This window comes from Echinops telfairi, unplaced genomic scaffold (genome assembly GCF_000313985.2).
Source record: "Echinops telfairi isolate 266 unplaced genomic scaffold, ASM31398v2 ScPeMD7_7461;HRSCAF=8499, whole genome shotgun sequence".
NCBI lineage: Eukaryota > Metazoa > Chordata > Mammalia > Afrosoricida > Tenrecidae > Echinops > Echinops telfairi.
The window spans coordinates 1,242,815-1,265,440 of NW_022111361.1; the positions used below are offsets into that span (position 1 = coordinate 1,242,815).

The 22,626-nt window shown below is 43.9% G+C and overlaps 1 protein-coding gene across 1 annotated transcript in view; it reads right to left on the bottom strand.

The window, feature by feature from the left end:
- Window positions 1-22,626, bottom strand: part of MYO3A (myosin IIIA) — a 247,253-nt gene that overhangs the window by 69,835 nt on the left and 154,792 nt on the right. The window contains exons 19-24 of the mRNA XM_004716113.2: window positions 15,411-15,564; window positions 12,283-12,371; window positions 9,295-9,424; window positions 6,586-6,665; window positions 5,313-5,390; window positions 1,400-1,605 (exon numbers count right to left, since the gene is read on the bottom strand). Of these exons, the coding sequence (XP_004716170.1) occupies window positions 1,400-1,605; window positions 5,313-5,390; window positions 6,586-6,665; window positions 9,295-9,424; window positions 12,283-12,371; window positions 15,411-15,564 (737 nt within the window). The remainder of the gene's footprint in view (window positions 1-1,399; window positions 1,606-5,312; window positions 5,391-6,585; window positions 6,666-9,294; window positions 9,425-12,282; window positions 12,372-15,410; window positions 15,565-22,626) is intronic.

Genomic DNA, 22,626 nt, shown 5'->3' on the forward strand with positions numbered 1-22,626 from the left:
AGAAACGATGTACAAATGCGCTTTACACAATTGATGTGTGTATGGATTTGGATAACAGTTGTATGAGCCCCTAATAAAATGTTAAAAAAGAAAAATAAATAAATATAAAGAAATAGAAAAAAAACAACAAAAAAACCCAACAATCATATCAAGCAGTCATAGCAGAATATTGAAAATAAATGAGGAAACTCCATGATAAAAAAGGGGTTCTGTACCCAAGGTGAATGGAGGGGAGCATGGAGCGGAGACCCAATGTCCATCTGTAGACAACTGGACGTCCCCTCACAGAGGAGTCATAGGGAAGAGATGAGTCAGTCAGGGTGCAGTATAGCACCGATGAAACACACAACTTTCCTCTAGTTCTTTGGTGCTTCCATCACCCCACTATCATGACCTCAATTCTACCTTACAAATTGGATTAGACCAGAGCATGCACACTGCTACAGATGAGTCGCAACCCAGGGAATTCAGGATAGACAAACCCCTCAGGGCCAACAAGGAGAGTAGAGATAACAGGAGGATTAGAGGAGGGTGGGGGAAGAAAGGGGGAAGCGATCACAAGGATCAATCTAGAACCCCCTCCCAGGGGGATGAATAACGGTAAAGTGGGTGAGGGGCAACGGAGGATGATGTAAGATATGGAAAAAATAATCTATCACTTAGCAAGGGTTCTTGAGGGAGGGCAGGTGGGGGACGGAGGGGGAAGAAATGGGAAGCTGATAGCAGGGGCTCAAGTGGGAAGAGAATGCTTTGAAAATAATGATGGTGGCATATGTGCAAATGTGCTTGACACACTGGAGGAACATATGGATTGTGATAAGAGATGTAAGAGCCCCAATAAAAGTATTTAAATAAATAAATAAACAGTGCCAAATTACCCCCCCGCCCAACAAAAATGTGCTTCTGTAGAGGATGGGGTTTCTTAACCTGGACACTATTGTTACAAATCAGGCTGGACAATTCTTTGTGGTGGCATTACTTTGTGAACTGGAAGCGAGTTAGCAGCCTTCTTGGACTCTCTTGACCAGCTAGGTGCCAGTCGCAACTCCCAGCGTCACTTGTGAAAACCGTATGTGTCATGAGGGACAAAATATTCCCCTGCTGGAAACCACTGGACACACAGCTAATGACAGGTGAGAACAGAGCCCAGATCAATCAACACCTCACACAGAAGCCTGGGCTTGTGGACCCAACTGCTAGCGCTGGCACGTCGTTCCCCACGCTGACAGCAAATTTCCAGCCCCGCTAATAGTCAACTTTTCTCTTAGATATAACATAATTTGTATTAACAAAGCATTCCCTCATCAACAGCCCAAATAATTCTCTCTGCTCCTTTGTGTCATATGTTCTGAACATTCTATGTAAACCGAAGATGGAAATGAAAAACAAATACACGTACCGTTTTATGAAGTTAGCAAAGAGTATCCGATGTGAGTACCCTAGCCGTCGGATTCTCGCGGTTTCCAGAATGCCTGTACAGCGAAGCTGGAGCAGAACTTTTTCTTTGTCATATTTTCTTGCCTGACGGTCATTATTTGGTTTGATGCAGCGCACAAAATGAGGTTGGCCCACCACCATTTTAGATAATAAGTCCATCAGCGAATACTGCAATATTATGCAATAGAAATAATTTTCCCAGTGTAGCATACCTGAGTTTTTACTCTCTTTATTAAATAGAAATACACTTTGGAGACTGAGTGTTATAAATGCCCACACTAATTCACAGTAACCGAGGGAAGGTCTTTATTAATAAAATGTTTATCTAAAAGATATTAGAATGCAGATGTATTCATAAAAAATGTAGGTGCAATAACTACAAACTTTGCTATTAAAAGTCTGCATGACAATTCTTTAGGAAATTTCAATTAATAGATATAATGCTTTGAATAGAGTTTGTCTGAAAGTAATTATACCTTATCAGGGAAACTTGCTGAATTATAATATTTAGGCTCACAGTCTGGCTAATCCTGCTTATGTTATTAGTTTCCCTGCCTAACTCTTCCTTTCTACAAAGTATGAAAATACTTGTAAATACCCCAAGCCCTGTCATAACCATCTCTTACTCTGAAAAAAGGCTGGAGAGGTTGATTCATTTTTAATATGGAGGGCATAGATCCAAAGTAAGCAAGGTGATACTCATTCAAACACTCTTATCTGTTCCAGTTTGAGAATTTTCATAGATTAAAAAACCACACAGATATGAAGACTGTGTTCTGCACCGGTAAATTATTAAAACAGGTGGTACGGGGGCTGGGCACTGAACTGCTAACAGCAACGCAGTGATTAAAGCCCACCAGACACCCTGGGAAAGAAAGATGAGGCTGTCTGGCCCATCAGGGTTTACAGTTTCAGAAACTCAAGGGAGCAGTTCTTTGTACCGTAAGACACAGAGGAGTCTCAGTCGGCTCAATGACACGGGTAAGGAGTCTAACATATGAAAGAAATGTGATTTCACTAAACATGGAATTCCAAAACACAAGTATCTCAAAGACAAAGGTCATAATGTACTGCCAACCAACTATGGCTGCATCCCTATTGTGCCCTATTGTGCTCTGCACTCATAAAGCCAGTGCAAACCAAAGCCTGGACTTGGACAAGCGAGGACGCTCGGGATTGGCGTGGTTTTCTGTGGCTACGGCTCCTCTGCCGTGGGCTGCACACAGCTGTCATTACAGCGATCTGTGCCGGGTCCTTGCTTTAGTCAGGCGAACGTCTGCCAGGCACTGGGGTATGAAGGTGAGATACACGTGTGCGCACAGCAGGAGTTGACTGCGACTGGTGGCATTATCAGCGAATTAGAAGCTGGGCTGGCCTAGCAGGCTGTCCACTGAGCTGTTAACCACAAGGTGAGCGGTTCAAGCTGTTGCTCAGATTGACGAAGTCTGGGAATCTCAAAGGGGGCAGTTCTACTCTGCTTGTGGGGTGCTGTGAGTCAGAATGGACTCAATGACAATGAGCGTGTGTGTGTGTGTGTGTGTGTGTGTGTGTTGTTTTACTGTAGAACAGCTCCATGGAGTTTCCAAAACTGGCATCTTTCAGAAGCAGAGCACCGTGCCTGTCTTCCCAGGCACCTCTGGGTGGGTTTGAACTAAGTGTTCAGTTTGTTAACTACGTGTTTAGCGGTTTGCATTACTGAGGGACTCTACGGCAATTTAGGCATTTTTTTAGGGACCAAGGCACAGTTAGTAACAATCTTATAGCTATGACCCATGAACTGTGCCATGGTCCCTTACGGAGATGCCCTCTGTTGCTATAGGAATCCCTCAGTCATGCAAACTGTGGAAGGAGACTCAGGGCCTTGAGCTTGCTTTTGCTGGGCGGGGTGGGGGAGGGGAGGCACAGTGGTTATACTGACTCGTCTCTGTAGAGGAGGCAATTTTAGAAACACGCTGCATACTGTTTGGAATTGTCTTCTATTGCTTTGCACGCCAACCTGAGGATTAAGCTGATTTTGTGAATGAATCTGGCTCAAACGTAACGGGCCTGAACCCGCACTGAGGAAGACAGCAGCTGGCTGAGAAGATGCTGGGTGATGCAGCTGTGCTGCACTTTTGATGCAAGGTGATGGCATCAGCGGTGCCCGTGACGTGATGCATTCAGTACGTAGCAGATCTAGCAGATCGCGTGTGTCCGTGGCCTACATGGCGCTCTCTAACAAAATCTGAAATCCTTTTAAAAGTAGCTGGTTTGTTTTAGTAACTATTTTTCAAGCCCTCATCCCACATGACACACGGTGTGCTTAGCTACCTGAATAGCATCAATACCCTTAACTCCACCCTCTCCCCCTGCATTACATTATACTCCTCATAATTGCCAAGTTTTTAGGTTGTGTTTTCTTCAGTTTTTGTGGGAAACCGAAAAGCCATTCCCCAAGTTGTCCCACCATCATACATAGCACACCTGAGGTGCTGTTTGCAGACACATGGTCACTTGGAGGTCAACTGCTTAAAGGTGATCTGCTGGAAGGTGGTCAGCCATCTAAGGCAATCAGGCCCTGCTGTCTGTCCCTCCCTAGTAGGGCTCACTCCCTTCTGATAAGGATAATGGATTGTTCCCTGAAGAAGAGTCCAGAGACACCCAAGGTCAAGCCAACTCAGGGATGACCAAGGTTAGACTGCCATCTTGACTCTAGAGCCCGCCTATCTTGTTACGCATATGCCTCCCTGTCATGCGTATGCCTATTGTACAGCCTCTTCCTGTTACACATGTGGTTACCAGTCATTAGGGCACTGGCACGCCCGAGAGGGTACATAAGCCTTGGTTGGAAATACATTCGCTCTCTCTGCGCAGATCTGCCTCCTGAAGTCATGACGGCCTCGGAGCTGAGCAGTTGCGTGCTCTATCCTGTCTGAGGTCTTTAACTTTAGACCTCAGTTGCACACCCGCCCCTTGGACCTGCTCGATTGTGGAGGCTGGTACCCCGCAAGTTTCACTGGCTGGTTCAGAAGATATAAAATATAACTGGAGCCAGTGATAAAGGGAGGGTTATCAAGTGCTCTCTAGAACACAGAGAGAAGACCGCTTTTCAGCGTCCCTTTCTCCCACAGCCAACAAGGAAGACAAGTTCACACTGGGTGTCTCTGCTAAAATAAGCACAGAATGGGTCCCTAGACATGCCACTGGATCTTCCTGGTATCTAATTTTTGCCCCCGGGGAGCATGGAGTTCTAGTTTACTTCTGAAGTCTTCAGCTCATGGAGCTGGAGTCCCAGGGGGGCACTGATTGCTGACATGCTTCACTGCTAATGGAGACCCTGGAAGTTCTTGTCTACCCAGAGGCACTTCCGAAGGAAAGCCTGGCTGTTGACTTTAGAAGAACCTCAATAGCACAGTTCTATTGGGATACGACCCACACGCGTGCTGTGAACTGGAATGGACTCGATCCAAACAGTTTTTGTTTTTTATGTGTAGGGGGATCTCAAAGAGGGATGGATTCTCAAGCATGCCCCGGCAGATTATGCTAACTTCATCCAGGAATGGCAAGGAGAATTGCAAATTATTATAGTACTGGATTAAGAACCATTTTTGGATTTAGGTTCACGGTAATGCCCTGGGCTCTATGAGCAGATTTCTATCACGATGCAGCTCTCCAGTCCGACTAGTCTAGGATACCCTATCTGGATGAAATGTCCCAGGAAATTCAACCCACAGATTTCTGCCAGTATTCTCTAATAAATTCTGCATCTCATCAATATTAATTTCAATTTAAAAATCCACTTTTGTTAACGGCAGTAATAGTTGGTCCAAGGTTATGATCTATAACTCTCCTTTAGAATGCCTAATATCCCCCCACGATACATAAAAATATCTTACTCTAAAATATGACGACACCGTTTGTGTGTTCATGTTGGTCGTCTCTCTGGCATGGCGGGTGGCTTCTGCGTTGTCACCCTAAGAAGACCAAGGAAGACAGTGATGCTCCAGGAGCTAGTCAATGTCATGGTTGTCTTAGTCCCTGCAAGTTGCCTTAGTCTAGGTATTCAAATAGATAAAACATCAAAGTCACTTTCGATTCAAAGCAATGGTTTCATCACCACCACTGGACTTTTAATTGGTCTTGCATGGGATATGAATAGCTATAGCCTTGAAGATCTGTGTGGGTGGCTCCTCATTGTGATACGGACACAAGCTATAAAAGAAGAGCTAGGGATAGCTATGAAACATGCATGGTGATTTCAGCCACTAGAGCTGAGAGAAACACAATGTGGAAGTATCTGTTTAATCAGAAAAGAAAGACCAAAGGGAGACGGAGAAAACGAAGGAAGGGCTGTTTGCTGACTTCTAGGTGCACGCAAATATGGGCTTTGGAAAAGTGCCAGCCTGAAGTTTCCAGCCGTGAAAAATGCATTTTCTTGGTGGTTGTCACCGCTCCAAAGCTTCTTTGTGAAATGAATGCATCTTAATTATGTATGATATTTCTAAAAAGAATGTAAATCAAAATAAATCTTGTGAACTCACTACAATTTTTGAAAACATACACTCAGATGGAAAGCTATTTTTCTCACGGAGAAGCATCCATATTTACCTATAATATTCAGTTATTCACAAGGGAGGGAGGGGAAAATAAGAGGAGCTGATATCAAGGGCTCAAGAAGAAAGAAAATGTTTTGGAAATGTTGATGGCAACATATGTACCAGTGGGCTTAATACAATTGAATGATGTATTGTCATAGATTTGTAAGAGCCTCCCAATAAAATGATTAATAAAAAGATGTTGGGAAGGTGGGGTGGAAAGGGGGAACCTATTACAAGGATCTACATATAACCTCCTCCCTGGGGGATGGACATCAGAAAAGTGGGTGAAGGGAGATGTTGGACAGTGTAAGACATGACAAAATAATAATAATTTATAGATTATCAAGGGTTCATGAGAGAGGGGAGAGCGGGGAGGGAGGGGAAAAATGAGGAGCTGATAGCTAGGACTCAAGTAAAAAGCAAATGTTTTGAGAATGATGATGCAACAAATGTACCGATGTGCTTCACACAATGGATGGATGGATGGATTGTGATAAGAGTTGTACGAGCCCCCAATAAAATGATTCAAATTTAAAAAAGGAAAAAAAAAAAGAAAACTGCATTTTCTTACCTTTGTCAGTTCGATTGATTTTTCTGAAGTCCTCACTTGATAGCTTATTTTATTTTTAGTTCGAGAATGTGGCAGATTACCTATGAGAATATAGATAAAATGAATATATCTTCTAGAATCCTTAATGGCTAGATGATTCTTTCATTTATCTAAATGTTCAAATAAGCATTGTCGATCCCTCAACATTAATATTTATGTGCTGCTTTTACTATTTGCTGGGAAACACGGGGTGTGGTGGTGGTGGTAAAATGTCGTGTGAATATTTACGACAGATTCTAAATTAAACAAAAGTCCTACAGTTGGGGGAGGATAAAAGTTGAGGTTAAGTTTTTCAAGAACCCCACAAAACAACATCAAACCCTTTTTGCCACTGAGTCAGGCCAGCTCATGGCGACCTGCCGTGTCACAGCGGAAAGACCTGTCCTGTGCGTTCCCTGGGCCGTCGTCTTGACCGAAGCTGGTCGCCATCTTGTGTGATGCTGCTAGGTGGATTTGAACCACCAACATTTGGGTAAGTAGATAAATGCAAGCTGCTTGTCACACCCAGAGACCTTAGATGTAAGTTTTAGGTAGTGTTAAAGTTCCTTTCGATTTCTAGAAAATGTGAGGTATTATGGTGGAGGGAGCAAGTTGCTTCTTATTTTTTGGTGCCAAAGAGTATCTGTGATGTTCTGTAACCGGGTTACAGGCTGGGATGCTAACTGCAAGGTTAGCAGTTTGAAACCCCCAGTGGCTCCACAGGAGGAAGATGATGATGCTTTGTGCTTCTGTAAAGTTTCATAGCCTCAGAAACCCACAGGGATGGTAATGCCTGCTCTGGAGGGTCACTATGAGGAGCCAGAATGCAATGGACGGCAATGAGGGTGTTTTGTTTGTTTATTTTTAGGTTACGCTCTACATGAGCCCGGGGTTAAGGGACTACATCCCAAGGCAGCGTTGATATTAGGAACCAGAAAGATCTGGGTTTGAATCCTGGGTTTGAATCCTGTTAAATGGTGTTGCCCTTGGGAAATTTGCTTAGTCTTTGGGCTGCAATGCGATTCCACAGTGTGAGGATGCTCATGCCTGCTTCACAGAACTGGAATTGGAATGCAATGAGATCGTACTGCACGGGCTAGGTGCCTAGTTCATGCTCATATCCCTCTCACTCTTCACCAACTATAATAAAATCACCAATCCACCAAACAAGGCCGTCATTCCGGCAGTCACGTGCACGGTGACTCCAGAACGAGGGCTCACTTTTCTTCTCTCTCAGTCTTTAAGGGATAAGGAAAGGTTAAATGTTTTTAAACAGTAATGTTTAATTAATAATTAAATATGAAAAACTAAACATTAATTTACATAGGCCTGAATCTATTAAAGTAATTGAATTTGCAGTGAAAATCTTTTCACAGACACACAATAACATCCAGATCCAGCTGGTATTGCTGCTGAATTCTAACAAACAATTATAAAGGAAATTCCAGAAAATTTCATTTTCCTGAAAACCCAAGAGAAGGCAGCACTTCTCAACCAATTCTATGAAGCCATCATCACACTGTTCCCCACATCAGAAAAAGATGTTAGAAAAAGAGATAACTACAGTTCAATATGCTTACCAAAATAGATGTGACCTTTCTTAAAACCTCAAAGTGAAAAACGTTAGAAAATTGAATACATTAATACATTCCAAGTCATAACCATGCAATGTTTCTCTCAGGAATGTAAAGTTGGTATAACATTAAAAAAATTAGATAATGTAACTTGTTCCATTAACAGACTAAAAGCAACAATAATAAATGATTATGACAGTAGATGCAGAAAAAGCATTTGTCAAACTCCAACATGCATCCTGATAAAAACTCACAGAACGAAGAACAGAAAGTAACGTCTTCCGTGTAATGTACATCTTGAAAGACCCAAGTTATCGCCAGACTTAATGATGAAGAAATGTTTTCCCTCAAGGTCAGGAGCAAGGCAAGAATATTTACTCTCATCACGTCTACCTACAATTGCACTAGCTGGTGTGACCAGGCAAGAGGAGGTGATAAAAGAGAATCATATTGTAAAGGCTAAGCTCTTTATTCAAAGCCCTGGTGGTAGAAGCTCCTCTCCACCAGGCAAGCAGCTGAAAAACACCAGCTCGCTCCACGGGACAAAGGTGACGCCTGCCACCCCCATAAAGAGTTACAGTCACAGACACCCACAGGGGCCGTTCTGCCTTGTCCCATAGGTTGCTATTGGTTGGAATCAACTGGATGGCCATGAGTTAGCTTTGGTTGTAGAGCTCAATAAAGAAATGTCAGAAAACGATTTTAAAGAAATGCAACCCAAATCACTTTCTCTTACTTGAGGGAACATTCAAGGATATATACGATTGAGCGGAACACAGGCACATGAGTGAACCTGCAGAACCTCAAAGACTGTACACTCCTGAGAAGGCAACCATCTGAGCTCTTGGGAGATGTGTGCCGTTTTTGAGGCAGTAACTAGGACACCACTGCATTATTTGATGATGGCCCATAAGGTTTGCTTCAATGAAAGCCTAGTTTCTTTAGATTCACTTTACCATTTTCTTCAGGCTGTTGATCACCTTCTGAGGACGTTGGTCAGAAGAAACCAATTTATTGAGCTGAAGTCACAACAACATGAACGTTTGGGGCATTTGCTCAAGAAAGTCACAGAGACAGAAGGGCCTGAGAACCTTCTCGCTAAGAGACATGACCTTACCTGTTTTTGTCAGAGGGTGATTGACTAGTTGCCGAATGACACTGCTTTCTGATGACCTCAACAGTAGCACAATGTCAGTTGGAAGAGTGTCTCTATTTTTAGCTAAAAACCCACTTGCATTATAGAGGACCTGTTGACAAAGCAGGCTATCATCAGTATGACGGTCAACGTTTTCCCCAAGGTCACTATTGTCCTCACCACCAGCACTATCCACAGGAACTTATTTTGCTCAAGCTGACTTTGTGCCAGGCAGTGGGGCCACACGATTTAGAAAGCTAGCCCAGATGACCTCGTTGGGAAAATCCTCCTCTCTAGATTACTGTGTATCTTGGAAGAGCAAAACGTGGGTCTGACTGATTTTACTTGGGTGAAAACGGCCAATTCTCCCATTTATGACGTTATTCATTTAGAATTCTTCTGTTGTCAGTTGGAGAGGGGCTGAGGGGGAATGTGAGAGCGGAGCACATGGTGGTTACACGATTTCTCATTTGTCCGACGATTGAACGACTTGCCAACTCTGAGCAGCAAACACCGCACACAAACCCCAGTGCTACTGAGCCAGTTCTCACCGATAGCTACGTTTTGGCAGGGTAGAACTGTCCCATGGGGTTTCCAAGGCTGGAATCCTTACGGCTGAAGATTCCTATAACTTCCTCCCACAGAGCAGGTGGGTAGTTTGAAAGGTCCACCTGTCAGGTAGCAGGGGAGAGCACCACCATTCTCCCCGGGGCTCCTTATCTGAGTGGTAGTGTGGTCTAAACACACTGCAGGTTTTTGTGTTTGGGGCATATCTAAATAATTTTAGGACTTTCTAAGGATCCAAGATGATCATTAAGTACAACTACAAAAAGTAACCATTAAGTTGACCCAAGCTCATGGTGAGCTCATGTGTATCAGAGTATAGCTCAGGGTTTTAAACCACTGATTTTTCATAATAGATTGTTCTTTCCCCGAGGTACTTCTGGGTAGAAGTATAATTTCCAACCTTTTGGCCATCTGCTGAGGGGGCCTGTTTGAACCATCCAGGGACTCCAATGTAATCATGAGAAATTTTTGTGGACGTATTAAGATAGAAAACAGGAAATCACATGCTGAGAATCACGAGACCGTCTCTAACCATAATGGCTTAAAGCAGATTTATTTCTTTCAATGAAAAACCCTTTGGCACATGACTGAATGTGTTGCACACCATTATGGCCGCATGTTGATTGTCTCCTTCATCCAGATGACTCGTGTGGTACTTACAAAATCTGGTGTCAACTTGAGACTAGTAAGAGTGAAGGGGTGGAGTCTAGCCTGTCAATTAGGTTGTGGCTTGAGGATCTCATTTGGAGGCGCTAAGGAGATAAATAGCTCACCAGAGGCCAGACACACTCACTCCCTACAAGACATTCCTGTTGACATGACACATGGAGCTACACGAGAGTCCTGGAGCTGGAGGAACCACATGGAAGCCCATGCCAGCACTGAGATGCTTCCACCACCACTGGATCCACAAGACTTTCCATCCACCTGTGATCTTCTTGTATTTGGCGTCATTGCATGGCTGCACGACTCTAACGAGGAATTTATGGACTAATATTGATATATGGGGTAATATCAGACTTAGGGCCTTAGTCTGGAATTTATGGACTAGCATTGACATATGGGGTAATATCAGACTTAAGCACTTGATCTGGACTGGGCTGGGATGTTTTCTTAATGTAAAATTGTCTTTTAATGTGTAAGTTCTCTTTTACACATAGATGAGTGTCTCTGGATTTGTTTCTCTAGTCAACCCAGACTCACAAAACTGGTTTCTCTTTGTCCTGGTTAGGGCTTACTCAAGGGGTCTCTAACAATTAAATCTGTAGATGACTGAATGGCATGTGGCAGTTGCTTGAATGCTCAGGTGTGTTTCTCTCTGGATCCAGTTCTCTCTTGATTTAAATGTTTCCTTTACCCTTGAGTATTTATAACATCAGTGCGAAAGGGATCCACGACTTTCTGCAGAAGCAAAGGAAAGTGCTGAGCTTTGCTCTCGTGTAAGGATATGTATTTCTCCAGCTGCGTAACGTTCGACTAGCCGGCTCTAGCCATGGGGGGGTTCAATATATGACCACACTCTGGACTCACACCTTCTCCTGGTGGGCAGGGGTTACAGTGAAGAGAGAACTAGCTGAAGGCTGAAAAAGTCAGTTTATGTAAAACAAACACAAACCAACACTTTGCTGTTACGCCAACTCTCACGCGTGGCAATCCACGCGTGTAAGCAGAACTCTGCTCCACCGGCTGTCCGGAGGTTGACTTTTCAGGAGCAGATCACTCGGGCCTGGCTTTCAAGGTGGCTCTGGGTAGATTTGAACAGCCAGATTTCCAGTTAGTAGCTGAGCCACATTATCATTCGGTGAAGGGGAAAATTGATATTTATTACTAGCCAAACTCACCTGATGTTAGATCTTAGGATCAAAAAGATGAGCTTATTAAGGCCACCCTCCCCCCTTTAGTTTTCAAAATAAATGTTCTTCCAGAAATGCTCTAATCTTGTGTTAATTGCAGAGCGTGGTGATGCAGTGGGGTAAGTGATGGGAGGCTAACTGCAAGGTTGGTGATTCAAACCTACCAGCTATCCTGCAGGAGAGAAAAAAGTCTGTGTGCTCCTATAACGACTGACAATCCCGGACACTCTATGGAGCAGTGCTACTGGGTCAAGTGCAACTGGATGGTGGAGGGTTTGGCTTTGGTTTTTGTATTTATCCTAGAAATTTTAATATCATTTCAGGAGGGAGGTGAGAACCTGGAGGGGTGGCCGTATCCGCAGTCAGAGGCTTGTAAGGGGCAGGACTGATTGTAAACATTGGAGGGCAGAGTTCGAGTCAGATAGGGACCAAAACACACGGGCTACCGACTTGTAACGCTCTGCAAAGATTCTGATGCACGGCTTTCGTGTCTTCTTCACCAGACAAAAACTAAAGAGAAACGCAAGGCAAAACGACACGGCACGCCCACCTTTCCTGCGTAGTGGTGAATTCCAAAACTGAGGTCCAGCCTCTTGGGTCTCCAGAAGAACTGGGATTTCAGGTTATTTTCAAATTTTTCTGTAGAAATAAAAATGGTGACGGTAAACAAGCGGCCATCTAGCTCAGGAGCAACAAAGCCCACATGGAATAAGCACACCAGCAGGTGTGATCCTGAGGTGTCGATGGGATCAGGTATCAGGCATCAAAGAACAAAAAATCAGATCATTGTGAATGAGGGGGAGTGCAGATTGGGGACCCAAGACCCATCTGTAGGCAACTGGACGCCCCCTTACAGAAGGGCGGCGGCGAGGAGACCAGCCAGTGAGAGTACAATGTAGCAATGATGAAACATACAACTTTCCTCTCTTTCTTAAATGCTTCCCCCCGCCCCCCCTACTATCATGATCCCAATTCTACCTTACAAGTCTGGCTAGACCAGAGGATGCACAGATAGGATGTACAGATAGGAACTGGAAACACAGGGAATCCAGGACAGAAGAACCCCTCACGACCAGTGGTGAGAGTGGCAATATCGGGAGGGTGGAGGGAAGGTGGGGTAGAAAGGGGGAACTGATTATAAGGATCTACATATAACCTCCTCCCTGGGGGATGGACAACAGAAAAGTGGGTGAAGGGAGACGTTGGACAGTTTAAGATATGACAAAATAATAATAATTTATAAATTATCAAGGGTTCATGACAGAGGGGTTGGCAGGAAGGGAAGGGAAAAATGAGGAGCTGATAGCTTGGGCTCAAGTAAAAAGCAAATATTTTGAGAATGATGATGGCAACAAATGTACAAATGTGCTTGACAGAATGGATGTATGTATGGATAAGAGTTGTACGAGCCCCCAATAAAATGATAAAAAAAGAAAGAAAAATGGACAGATCAGTATCTTTCACCATAAAAAACAGTACAGACAGAAAATGTACTATAACTAACGTATGCACATTTGGGAATATAACTTACAAGTTGTGTTAGTCCAGGTAGACCAGTGGTTCTCAACCTTTCTAATCCATGACCCTTTCATACAGTTCCTCATGTGCTGGTGACCCCCCAACCATAACATTATTTTCGTTGCTGCTTCATCACTGTCATTTTGGTACTGTTATGAAATGGGTGACCCGTGAAAGGGTCGTTCGACCCTCAAAGGGGTTGCGACCACAGGTTGAGAACTGCTGAGGTAGACTTATCTTCTCAAATTGACAAATAACTGTAGAACTACCACACAAGCCAAAAGACAACTCTCAAGGCCATGTATTTTTGCCATTTCATTGTGATTTAGAGCAGTGGTCCTCAAATCTAAGCATGAATCAGGCTCGTTAAAACACAGCCTCGGAGGCCGCACTTCCGGTCCTAGGTCAGGAGGACGACAGTGAGATCCAAGGGCCCCCTGGGGTGAAGGGGGTATGAACTGGGCTGCTGCCTACAAACTCATCAGCTCAAACTCACCAGTTATCTACGGGAGAAATAGCAAGCTCTCTGCTCCCATAAAGATTTACAGCCTCAGAAGCCCTATATATGAATCACAATCTAGGACAGCGGTTCTCAACCTGTGGGTCACGACCCCTCTGGGGGTCGAATAACCCTTTCACAGGGTCGCCCGGTTCATCACAGTATCAGTGACAGTGATGAAGCAGCTGGGGGGTCACCACAACATGAGGAACCCTATTGAAGGGTCGCAGCATTAGGAAGGTTGCGAACCACTCATCTAGGATAAAAAAGGATAAACTTTTTATGGCCATCCTATTCATTTCTTTTTCCCTTTAGTTATAAAATAAAGATTCTCTTAGAAAAATGTGAATCCTGTGTTAATTGTGGGTGACAGTACCTTTGCAGTAAATGAGAAGACAAACGAAAAACAAAACTTCAGAATGCACATGTATTTGCAAAAAAGCTTTTAAATGAGACCTTATGCCTTGACGATCCCACCACTACCACTGAGTGGATTCTGACTCATAAGGGCTCTCTACATAACGTTTCCAAGAATTAATCTGTTTGATACAGACAGCCTCAGATTTCTCCTGAGGAGCACTTGGTGGTCTTGCAGACCATGTGGTCAGCAGCCAAATGCCTAATCCGCAGCCCCACCAGTGCTTGTTAATGTAAGGAGTACAGTCATTTTTATTTCGACCGTGTTGGGTGAGAATCTTCTTAAGCACAGTACAGATCTCTCTGCATTCTCAAACAGGAAAAAGAAAAGGAATACGTTTGATCTTTCTTTGATGACTCAGTGTAATCCTAATGACTTTTCTCAGTGCACTGAAAGTTTGAGGTTATAGAGGTAATGGAGGCCGTTTGCTTCCACTCGATAAGTGACTAGATGGTCACGGATGGGTTTGTGTTCCTGGCTTGTAACCGTCTGTTCAGAGTTGACAGGCACACCCACAGCTTATAGCTGGGCCTGGATAATTCCTAAGCTCGTTTCTAACCTAAGATTCTGTAGTTAGGACCCCACCACAAAGTGAGGAGAATTCTAATATCACACATCTTTAACAACAACAACAAGAAAACCAAGTTCACTGATGGCCGTCGAGTCGATTCGCACTCACAGCAGCCTTGTAGGACACAGCAGGGCTACCCCGTTCGGGTCTCCAAGCTGTAATATTTATGAAAGCAGATGCCACATCTTCCGACCCCAGAGTGCTTAGGAGGTTGAGCCACTGCCCTGACTTGTCCGTTGGAAGCCTAGCACGTCAACATTACATCACCAGGGCTGTTTAAGACTGTTTAATCATCCGTGCATATTTCATATTGTTATATGTCCTGGTATTAAAGCCAGATTCTCTCTTGTAAAGTTAAACACACAGGCTTCCCCAAACAAAAACCCCTTGATGTTGAGTGAGTCCAACTCCTGGAGCCTCCGTGGTGTCGGAGCAGACCTTTATTCCACGGGCGTTTCCATGTGTTTCTCTGAAGTAGGTCACCGCGTCTTCCTTCCCAGGATTCTCAGGGTTGACCCCAACCATGAACTTTATGGCTTACTGAGAACATTAACCATGCGTGCCATCCGGGGCACATTTTCTTCTAGATCATTTTTAAAACTTTCAAGAAGCACATCACGTAGCGTGAATTCGTTTGTGAGATCGTGCAGACATACTGGGTTTAAAACTTACCTATGAGAGTCTGGTCAGTGGCCTTGGGGAATCGACTTTCTTCATCAAGGAGGGACAGCAAACCCATTGGCTTCTGAAGGAACATATCTAAAAGAGGCCGGTTATCTTCATATTCAATAACTCTGGCATCAATATCTTCATGTAGGTATTCATTCTATAACCGTTGAGAATTCATAGAGAAAAATTCACTTAAAGTTCTGTTCATTGCTTGAGTATAGTTATCTCAAAACTATTTTACATATATTACAACACATTTATTTCTATGACCTTACCCTTCAATTGATGGCATCCTTTTATATTTCTCTCCATCGGCCTGCTGGCTCCTTTAAGTCAGCTCTGATTAACTCAGGGTAGTAATTTAAAAAAAAGTCTAGTCTCGCTACTGGAATTACGGGCATCTCATGCTTTCAAGATGTTAAGATGCTGTTAATGAGTAGGAATAACATTATGCTCCAGAATTTTTAGAATATGAATTAGGTAAATTTCAGGATTACACTGCCCCAGTGGGGAAAAATGTTTCGAATCTCTTAAGAACACTTATACTGCTTCAGTCCTGGTGACATTTAGAAGGTTAGTAGAGTGGAGACAGGAATGACATCAGATTTAGAATCAGGATCTGTTTTCTGCCATTTAACTAGCCAGATAGTCGTTTGCAATTTTCTTAGTCTCCGAGCTTCCCCTTTGTCATCTATGAATGAGAATAACAATATCTATCTCACAAAGCACAAACACCTGATACATAATCATCATTTGTTACAGGTTAAGGACTGGCCTGCTAACCACGAAGTGGGCTGTCCAAACCCACCAGTTGCTTCAAAAGAGAAATAGGAGGCTGCCTGTTCCTGTAAAGATTTACAACCTCAGAAATCCTTTATAGTCAGAAGGGATTTGATGGCAGTGGGGTGGTTACATTGAATACATTGTAAGGAAGTAAATTTTCTTATCATACCTCTTCTACCCAAGTCTCTATAATTCCCACGAAATGATTGGGTGTGACTTGGCAAATAGGGTGTGTGCAATATTCATGGAGCAGATTGCCTCCCCCCTTTTTAACATCCCCTTTGATTGGCCATAAAGCACCAACAGAGAAATCCCGAGGACCTTGGACGACCACACGCAAGCTGTCTGTCTAGAGTGGTGGAGGTCCCCATGAGCAGATGTATCAGAGCCGGTGGCACAGAGACTCATCGGAGCAGCACTGCAACTAGGCTACCTTCTTCTCAACTGGCCTGTAACTATGGAGCTGTGGGACACGGTGATGGGCAGGCTGCCCTCCTGGTCTATGGCGGCCAAGACCAAGGGACCACGTGACTGAGAGGCTGAGGACCAGAGAGCGAGACTTAGGTGAGGAGATCAATGACTGCATTCTCATTGTTTGCTGACTCTGGCTGGTGGTCACCTACTGACTTCTCTAGCAACCCCCTTCATTGTGAGTATTGTCTGTGAGCTCTGTGTGGCCATCGCAGCAAATTATTACAGAGATACAGAGCCGTGTCTTGGTGTCAGAGTAGGTCAGGAAGGATGGAGTGTGGCAGTAGGGAAGCCAGAGGAGGTCAACATGTCCACCTCCATGCTGGTCACTGCGTATGTCAGAATGAAAGCAGATCTCCTGGATGGAGGTGTAGTGAGATGGAGGAAACCAGGATGGTGACAGGAGAAGCAGCAGAGACAGCAGAAGCCAGAGACCGGCCTGGGACAGGGCAGCAGGCTTTCCAGACCAAGGAGCGAAAGAGCTTTCGTGGCTGAGGTGGCTGCCTGCGGTCATGCTGAGGAAGCGAAGCAGGCCTTCAGGCAAGACTGCCTGTGGGCTGTGCTGATGGAAAAAAACGATAGCTTGAATAATTTTGGACCCCAGATCACAATCTGTTACTTCCTTAACAACCCCCAGAAGCCTGGGTCCTGTAACTGAGCGCTGGAGGCCACGGCTGGGAGTTAGCGAGCGCAGCAGAGAAGTGGCGAGTGCAGTGGGGAGGACAGCTGGGGTCAAAACTGGTTGGATGGATGGTTGATTCTGATCTTCCTCCAACTTTGTGATGTGAGAGAAGGGCAGACCCTGTCCCCACACCATTTCTACCCGGAAACAACATGCACACTTTTGATTCATTTCACCAGAGGCAGGAAGACCGCCCCACAGCATCCTTTCTCCGACGTTGCCTTCGGCTGCTTCCTCCCCTGTACGAAGACAGGTCATCCGTGACCACTGAGCTTTGCCTTCTCGCCATGCTCATATAGAGGGGCCGGTCTCTTTTCTTGTCAATTGAGTAAATGGTCGTTAAGTGCTTCGCTGTTACAGAAAGACTGAAGGTTCCTGTCCACCTGGTGATGCCTCAGAGGAAGGGCCCGTGAGCTACTGCCAAGAACTCAGTTCTAGAAAACCCCGTGAAGCACAGTGCTACTCTGACACCTGTAGGGTGACTGTGAGTCAGACTCCACTTAACAGTAACTTAGTTTGTTTTTATACCATGGCTTGGGGAGCTTTCTGCATTGTTATTTGGATGAATCCATTAAATGCATCATTTAATTGATTACATACATTCATTGAACATCTTACAATGCACTGAGTGATAAAGAGATGCTGAAAGTAAGTTCTTTATCCCCAGGGAGCAGCGCATGGTCAGCAGTTTAAAAACACCAAGGCACTTGTCCGAAGGGAGACAACTTTCTACTGTAAAGGTTGCGGTCTTAGAAACTGACCGGGGCAGTTTGACCCGTCTATAGGATTTTTGTCAGTTGGAAGCTACTTGATGGCAGTAGTGAGTGTTGTTTTATCCTCAGGGGATTTAAAATGCAATCCATGTGGGAAGAGAGTCATCCATGAATAGTTGAAGGGCAGAGTGACATGGGACAGATCAAGGCAAAGCACAAGAGCTCAGAGAAAGCAAACTTATTTCTGGTAACTTCATGAGGAAATTCAACCAATGGCTGGAGGGCCGTTTGTTGGGCTGAAGCGTTTAATCATACAGTAGGAAGTTTATGAAGAGACGGGCTTATTTCGAGGGCATTGTAAGAAAAAAATCAATATGCATGTGTGTATACACATATCCCAGTGGTGCGATTATCCTTAGCACACTTAGCTACTGACTGATAGGCAGGAGGAGAAAGTCAAGCCAGGGATTCCTCCAGAAAAACAAAACAAAAACCCTGGGGATTTGCTTCTGAAAAATCTACCATTAAAAGCAAATGTGGAGCAGAAAACTGAGGGTGCCCAGCTATCAAAGAATATAGCGTCTGGGTCTTAAAGGCTTAAAGTTAAACAAGCGCCCATCTAGCAGAGAAGCAACAATCCCACATGAAAGAAGCACACCAGCCTGTGCGATCATGAGGTGTCGATGAGATTAGGTAACAGACATCAGAAGACCCCAAATAAATAAGAGCATATTGTTGAGAACAAGGGTTGTGTGTGTCAAGCAGAGACCCAAACCTCATCTTTAGACAACGGGACATCCCCTCACAGAAGGGTCACAAGGAAGGGTTGAGTCAACAGGGTGCAGTATAGCACCAATGAAACACACACTATTCCTCTGGTTCTGGGAGGCTTCCTCATCCCCCACTCTCATGACCTCAGTTCTGCCTTTCAGTTCTGGCTAGACCATAGCAGGTACATACGGAATCTAGGTCAGATAAACCCCTCAGGTACAGAATTGGGAGTAGTGATACCAGGAGGGTAGAGAGACGGCGGGGAGAGGAGGAGAGGAAGGGGGAACCGATTGCAAGGATCGCCACATGATCTCCCCCTCCCCTATCAGCCCCAGGGGATGAATAACAGAAACATGGGCGAAGGGAAAGCCTGGTTCTACTCTGAAACACACGGGGTTCCCATGAGTCAGAATCGATTCAATGGCAACTGGGATACATCTGCGTCCCTGTATTTCAAATTTCAAGTACCTATTATTCTTTTCAAAGACATGGAAGTACAGTCTTGAAATTTCACAGCTTTCTCTGTGGAAGGTAACCTTGACACAAGCCTAGAGTGCTTTTACTGTTAGACACAGTATGCTGACAGCGTATTATAGACCGTAAACGGCAACTGCAGCGTTCAAAAGAGGTTTTGTATGTCTTATATAGAAAGCACATGAGGCTAAGGTCTAAAGTGATGCATTTGTCATTTCTCTTTGCCTGTGTCAGAGTTCACTCAAATGCTTTTGTGGCAGGTTGTACAGAGTAAGTTGCATAACCTGAAAAAGCAAGGGGCTCCCCTTCAAGATACTTGTCATTATTACAGACTTCTGGCAAACCACCAAAGAACACAAACACCATTTCTTAAGATTTATAAAGCACTTAGGGTGAATGTCATCATGACTACACAATGTGTGATGTACTTTTATGGCATTCATAATCTCAAAATGCTCAACTGTTTTTAAGCATATGTGAAGAATCTAGCCCCATTTAATCGTTCAGGAAGCCCTTTACTCTGCCCTACACACACACACACACACACACACACACACACACACACACACAGACACAGTCATTTGAAGCACACGAAAAGAGTCATGGATGGCAATAGGACTGAGCCCTTTAGCATGTTTAATCCCTACGGTGTCCTGAAAGTCTGTACTCTGTTGACAAGGTGCAGATGTATAATTATTTTAAGTGCATGTTAAGGGAGTCATGGAAATCGGAGCACTTGGATCTGAGGAAACCTTATACTTGAGTCGAGTACTCACATGTTTTTCATTGAACTCTGAGTAGAAGTTTTGAAAGACACAGTGGAAAAAAACAAAACAAAATAAGACAACGACCACAGAAGGCGCACTTCCAAAGCTACGGTCTAAAAACAGCCTTTAAGTGAACTGTGAAGGTTCCAAGTGCAGTCCAGGCGAGAGAGCCCGCATGCTACATGAGCTCGGGCCGTGCTTTTGGTTCGGTGGCAGCACGCTCACCATCGATACGGTTGGGCTTCCGGCAGGTAGATGCTGATCGTTGTGCACTGGAACGCTGCAGGCTCTGAAGCTATGGCCTGCCACCCACTTCTCTAAGGCTACAGCTCGTGATTCTTCTCAACTCTTTGATGCCATTGACTGAGCTGTCCTGTGCTTCCACACCCAGGAAACCATAGATCCGCTTGTTTCCTATCTTAAATAGTGCTCCGATGAACACCTTTGTGCAGAGTTCCTCTGTTTTGGATTAGATCTTTAGATTAATTCAGATTAATTGATCAAAGACTATGAACCTTTTGTAGGCTCCTACTATGCATTACTGGATTAACATTTTTTAAATGCCTGAGCAACGTTAATACGATCAGCCCTGTATAAGATGCTTCTCACCTGCTGCATCCTCACAGAAATAAATATTACCACTGAAACTCAGAAATCCACAGAGCCAGTTCTGTTCTGCCCTAGAGCCTCACTAGGAGTCAGAACCGGAATTGAGGGTGGAAAAACCGCGGCATTTTGGTGGTACAGCCGTTAAATGCTGCTAACGAGAAGCTTGGTGGTCTGACCCCATTCTGCAGCTCCGTGGGAAAAGCGCGTGGTGTGGCTGCACAGGGCGTCGCCGAGAAAGCACTACGGGGCAGCTCTGCTCGGTCACGCATGTGCTCACCAGGAGGCAACACCAACGTGGCGGTTCCAAACATGCTATTTAAATATTCAGGCAGCAACAAAAACCTAATTTTTCTAAATTGGTACATAGAAGACCAGCTAATCTGTACTGAATTTTCTGTAGTTCCTTTGCATCTCCCTAGAAAGCAGTTGGCTCCATCATCATACAAAGGCTAGACCATGTCTGGGCCCTACTTCTGATAGCCTTATAAAAGTATGCCATTTCACAGATTCTTCTAAAATCGTCAAGGGTGTGACAGAGGGCTTTGGCTTATATGACATTCTGTTTTTATAAAAGGTGCATCTATGCAATGATCATAGGTACTTAAGTTTTTTGGTTGAATTTACATCTGTGTAATAAAGCCATAGGCTGTGAATGTTGGTTAGTCTATCGTTTGAAGCCATTTCACAATTTAAAATATTTGAGAATTTGGAAAGCTTTTAACAGTTGGTATAGATAAATCTCAGAACTTGCTCATCAATGTCAAGAAATTTGGAAGAGCAGTTCCCTAGCCAAAGAAAGAAAGATGATCACATCAGATGTGGGAAATGGTACTGTCAATAATATCATATGCTGATGCAATTTTATTGAAGCTAATTTGAATAAATGACTGCAGCCCTGCCTTGACAGGGAACTGCCAGAAATCCACGTGAAATTCACAGGAGGACAGAATGAGGGTTTTCATTACTGCTGCCAGACGGATCTTGGCTGGAGGCACATAATATTAGGAATATGTCTACCTACGTTGACTTTGAGAAGGCATTCGATTGTGTGAGTCATACCAAATCTTATCATTACAAAAAATGGGAATTGTAGAACACTTACTTGTGGTTAAGGTCTAAATGTACAACATGGATTAAGAAGCAGTCGATAGACCAGAGTAATGGGATACTGCGTGGTTTAAAACTAGAAACACGTGCAGCAGTGTTGTAGCTTTTCACCTTATTTATTCAATCTGCATATGTAGCAAATAATCTAAGAGAACTCTCTCTCTCTCTCTCTCTCTCTCTCTATATATATATATATATATATATATATATATATGGCATAAAGTGTAAAGGGAGAATCCAGAACAACTTGTGATAGACAGACAGACAGACAGGACAACCTTGCTTGTTGACAATGAAGATGACTTGAAGCACTTGCTGAGGAAGGTCAAGGACAATCGCTCTCAGTAGGAGTCATGCCTGAATAGGAAGAAAATCAAAATCCTCACAAATAGATAGATAAGCAGCAGCATGATAAAGGAAGAAGAAATGGAAAATGTCCATGATTTCAGTCTATTTGGATCAATAATCAATGGCCAAGACAACAATGGTCCTGAAAATAAATGACATATCACACTGATTAACTCTTCTATCAAATATCCTTTTCAAGGTTTAAAAGCAAAGACATAATTTTGGTCATTAAGGTGAGTCCGACGTGGGCCACAGTCTTCTCAGTTACCCCAGCTTCTTGCGGAAACTGAACAATGAAACAAAGGAGAATCAACACATTCACATCGTGGTGCTGGCAAAGAATACTGCATATTCTTTGAACTGCCAGAAGATAAAATAAACGAGTCTATGAAGAAATACAGGGTAATGTAACCAAGAGGAATTACTGAAACCCAAATGAAGACTGAGCATGAGAGTGGGACAAGAGGAAAGTCAAAGGAAATAGAGGAAAGAGC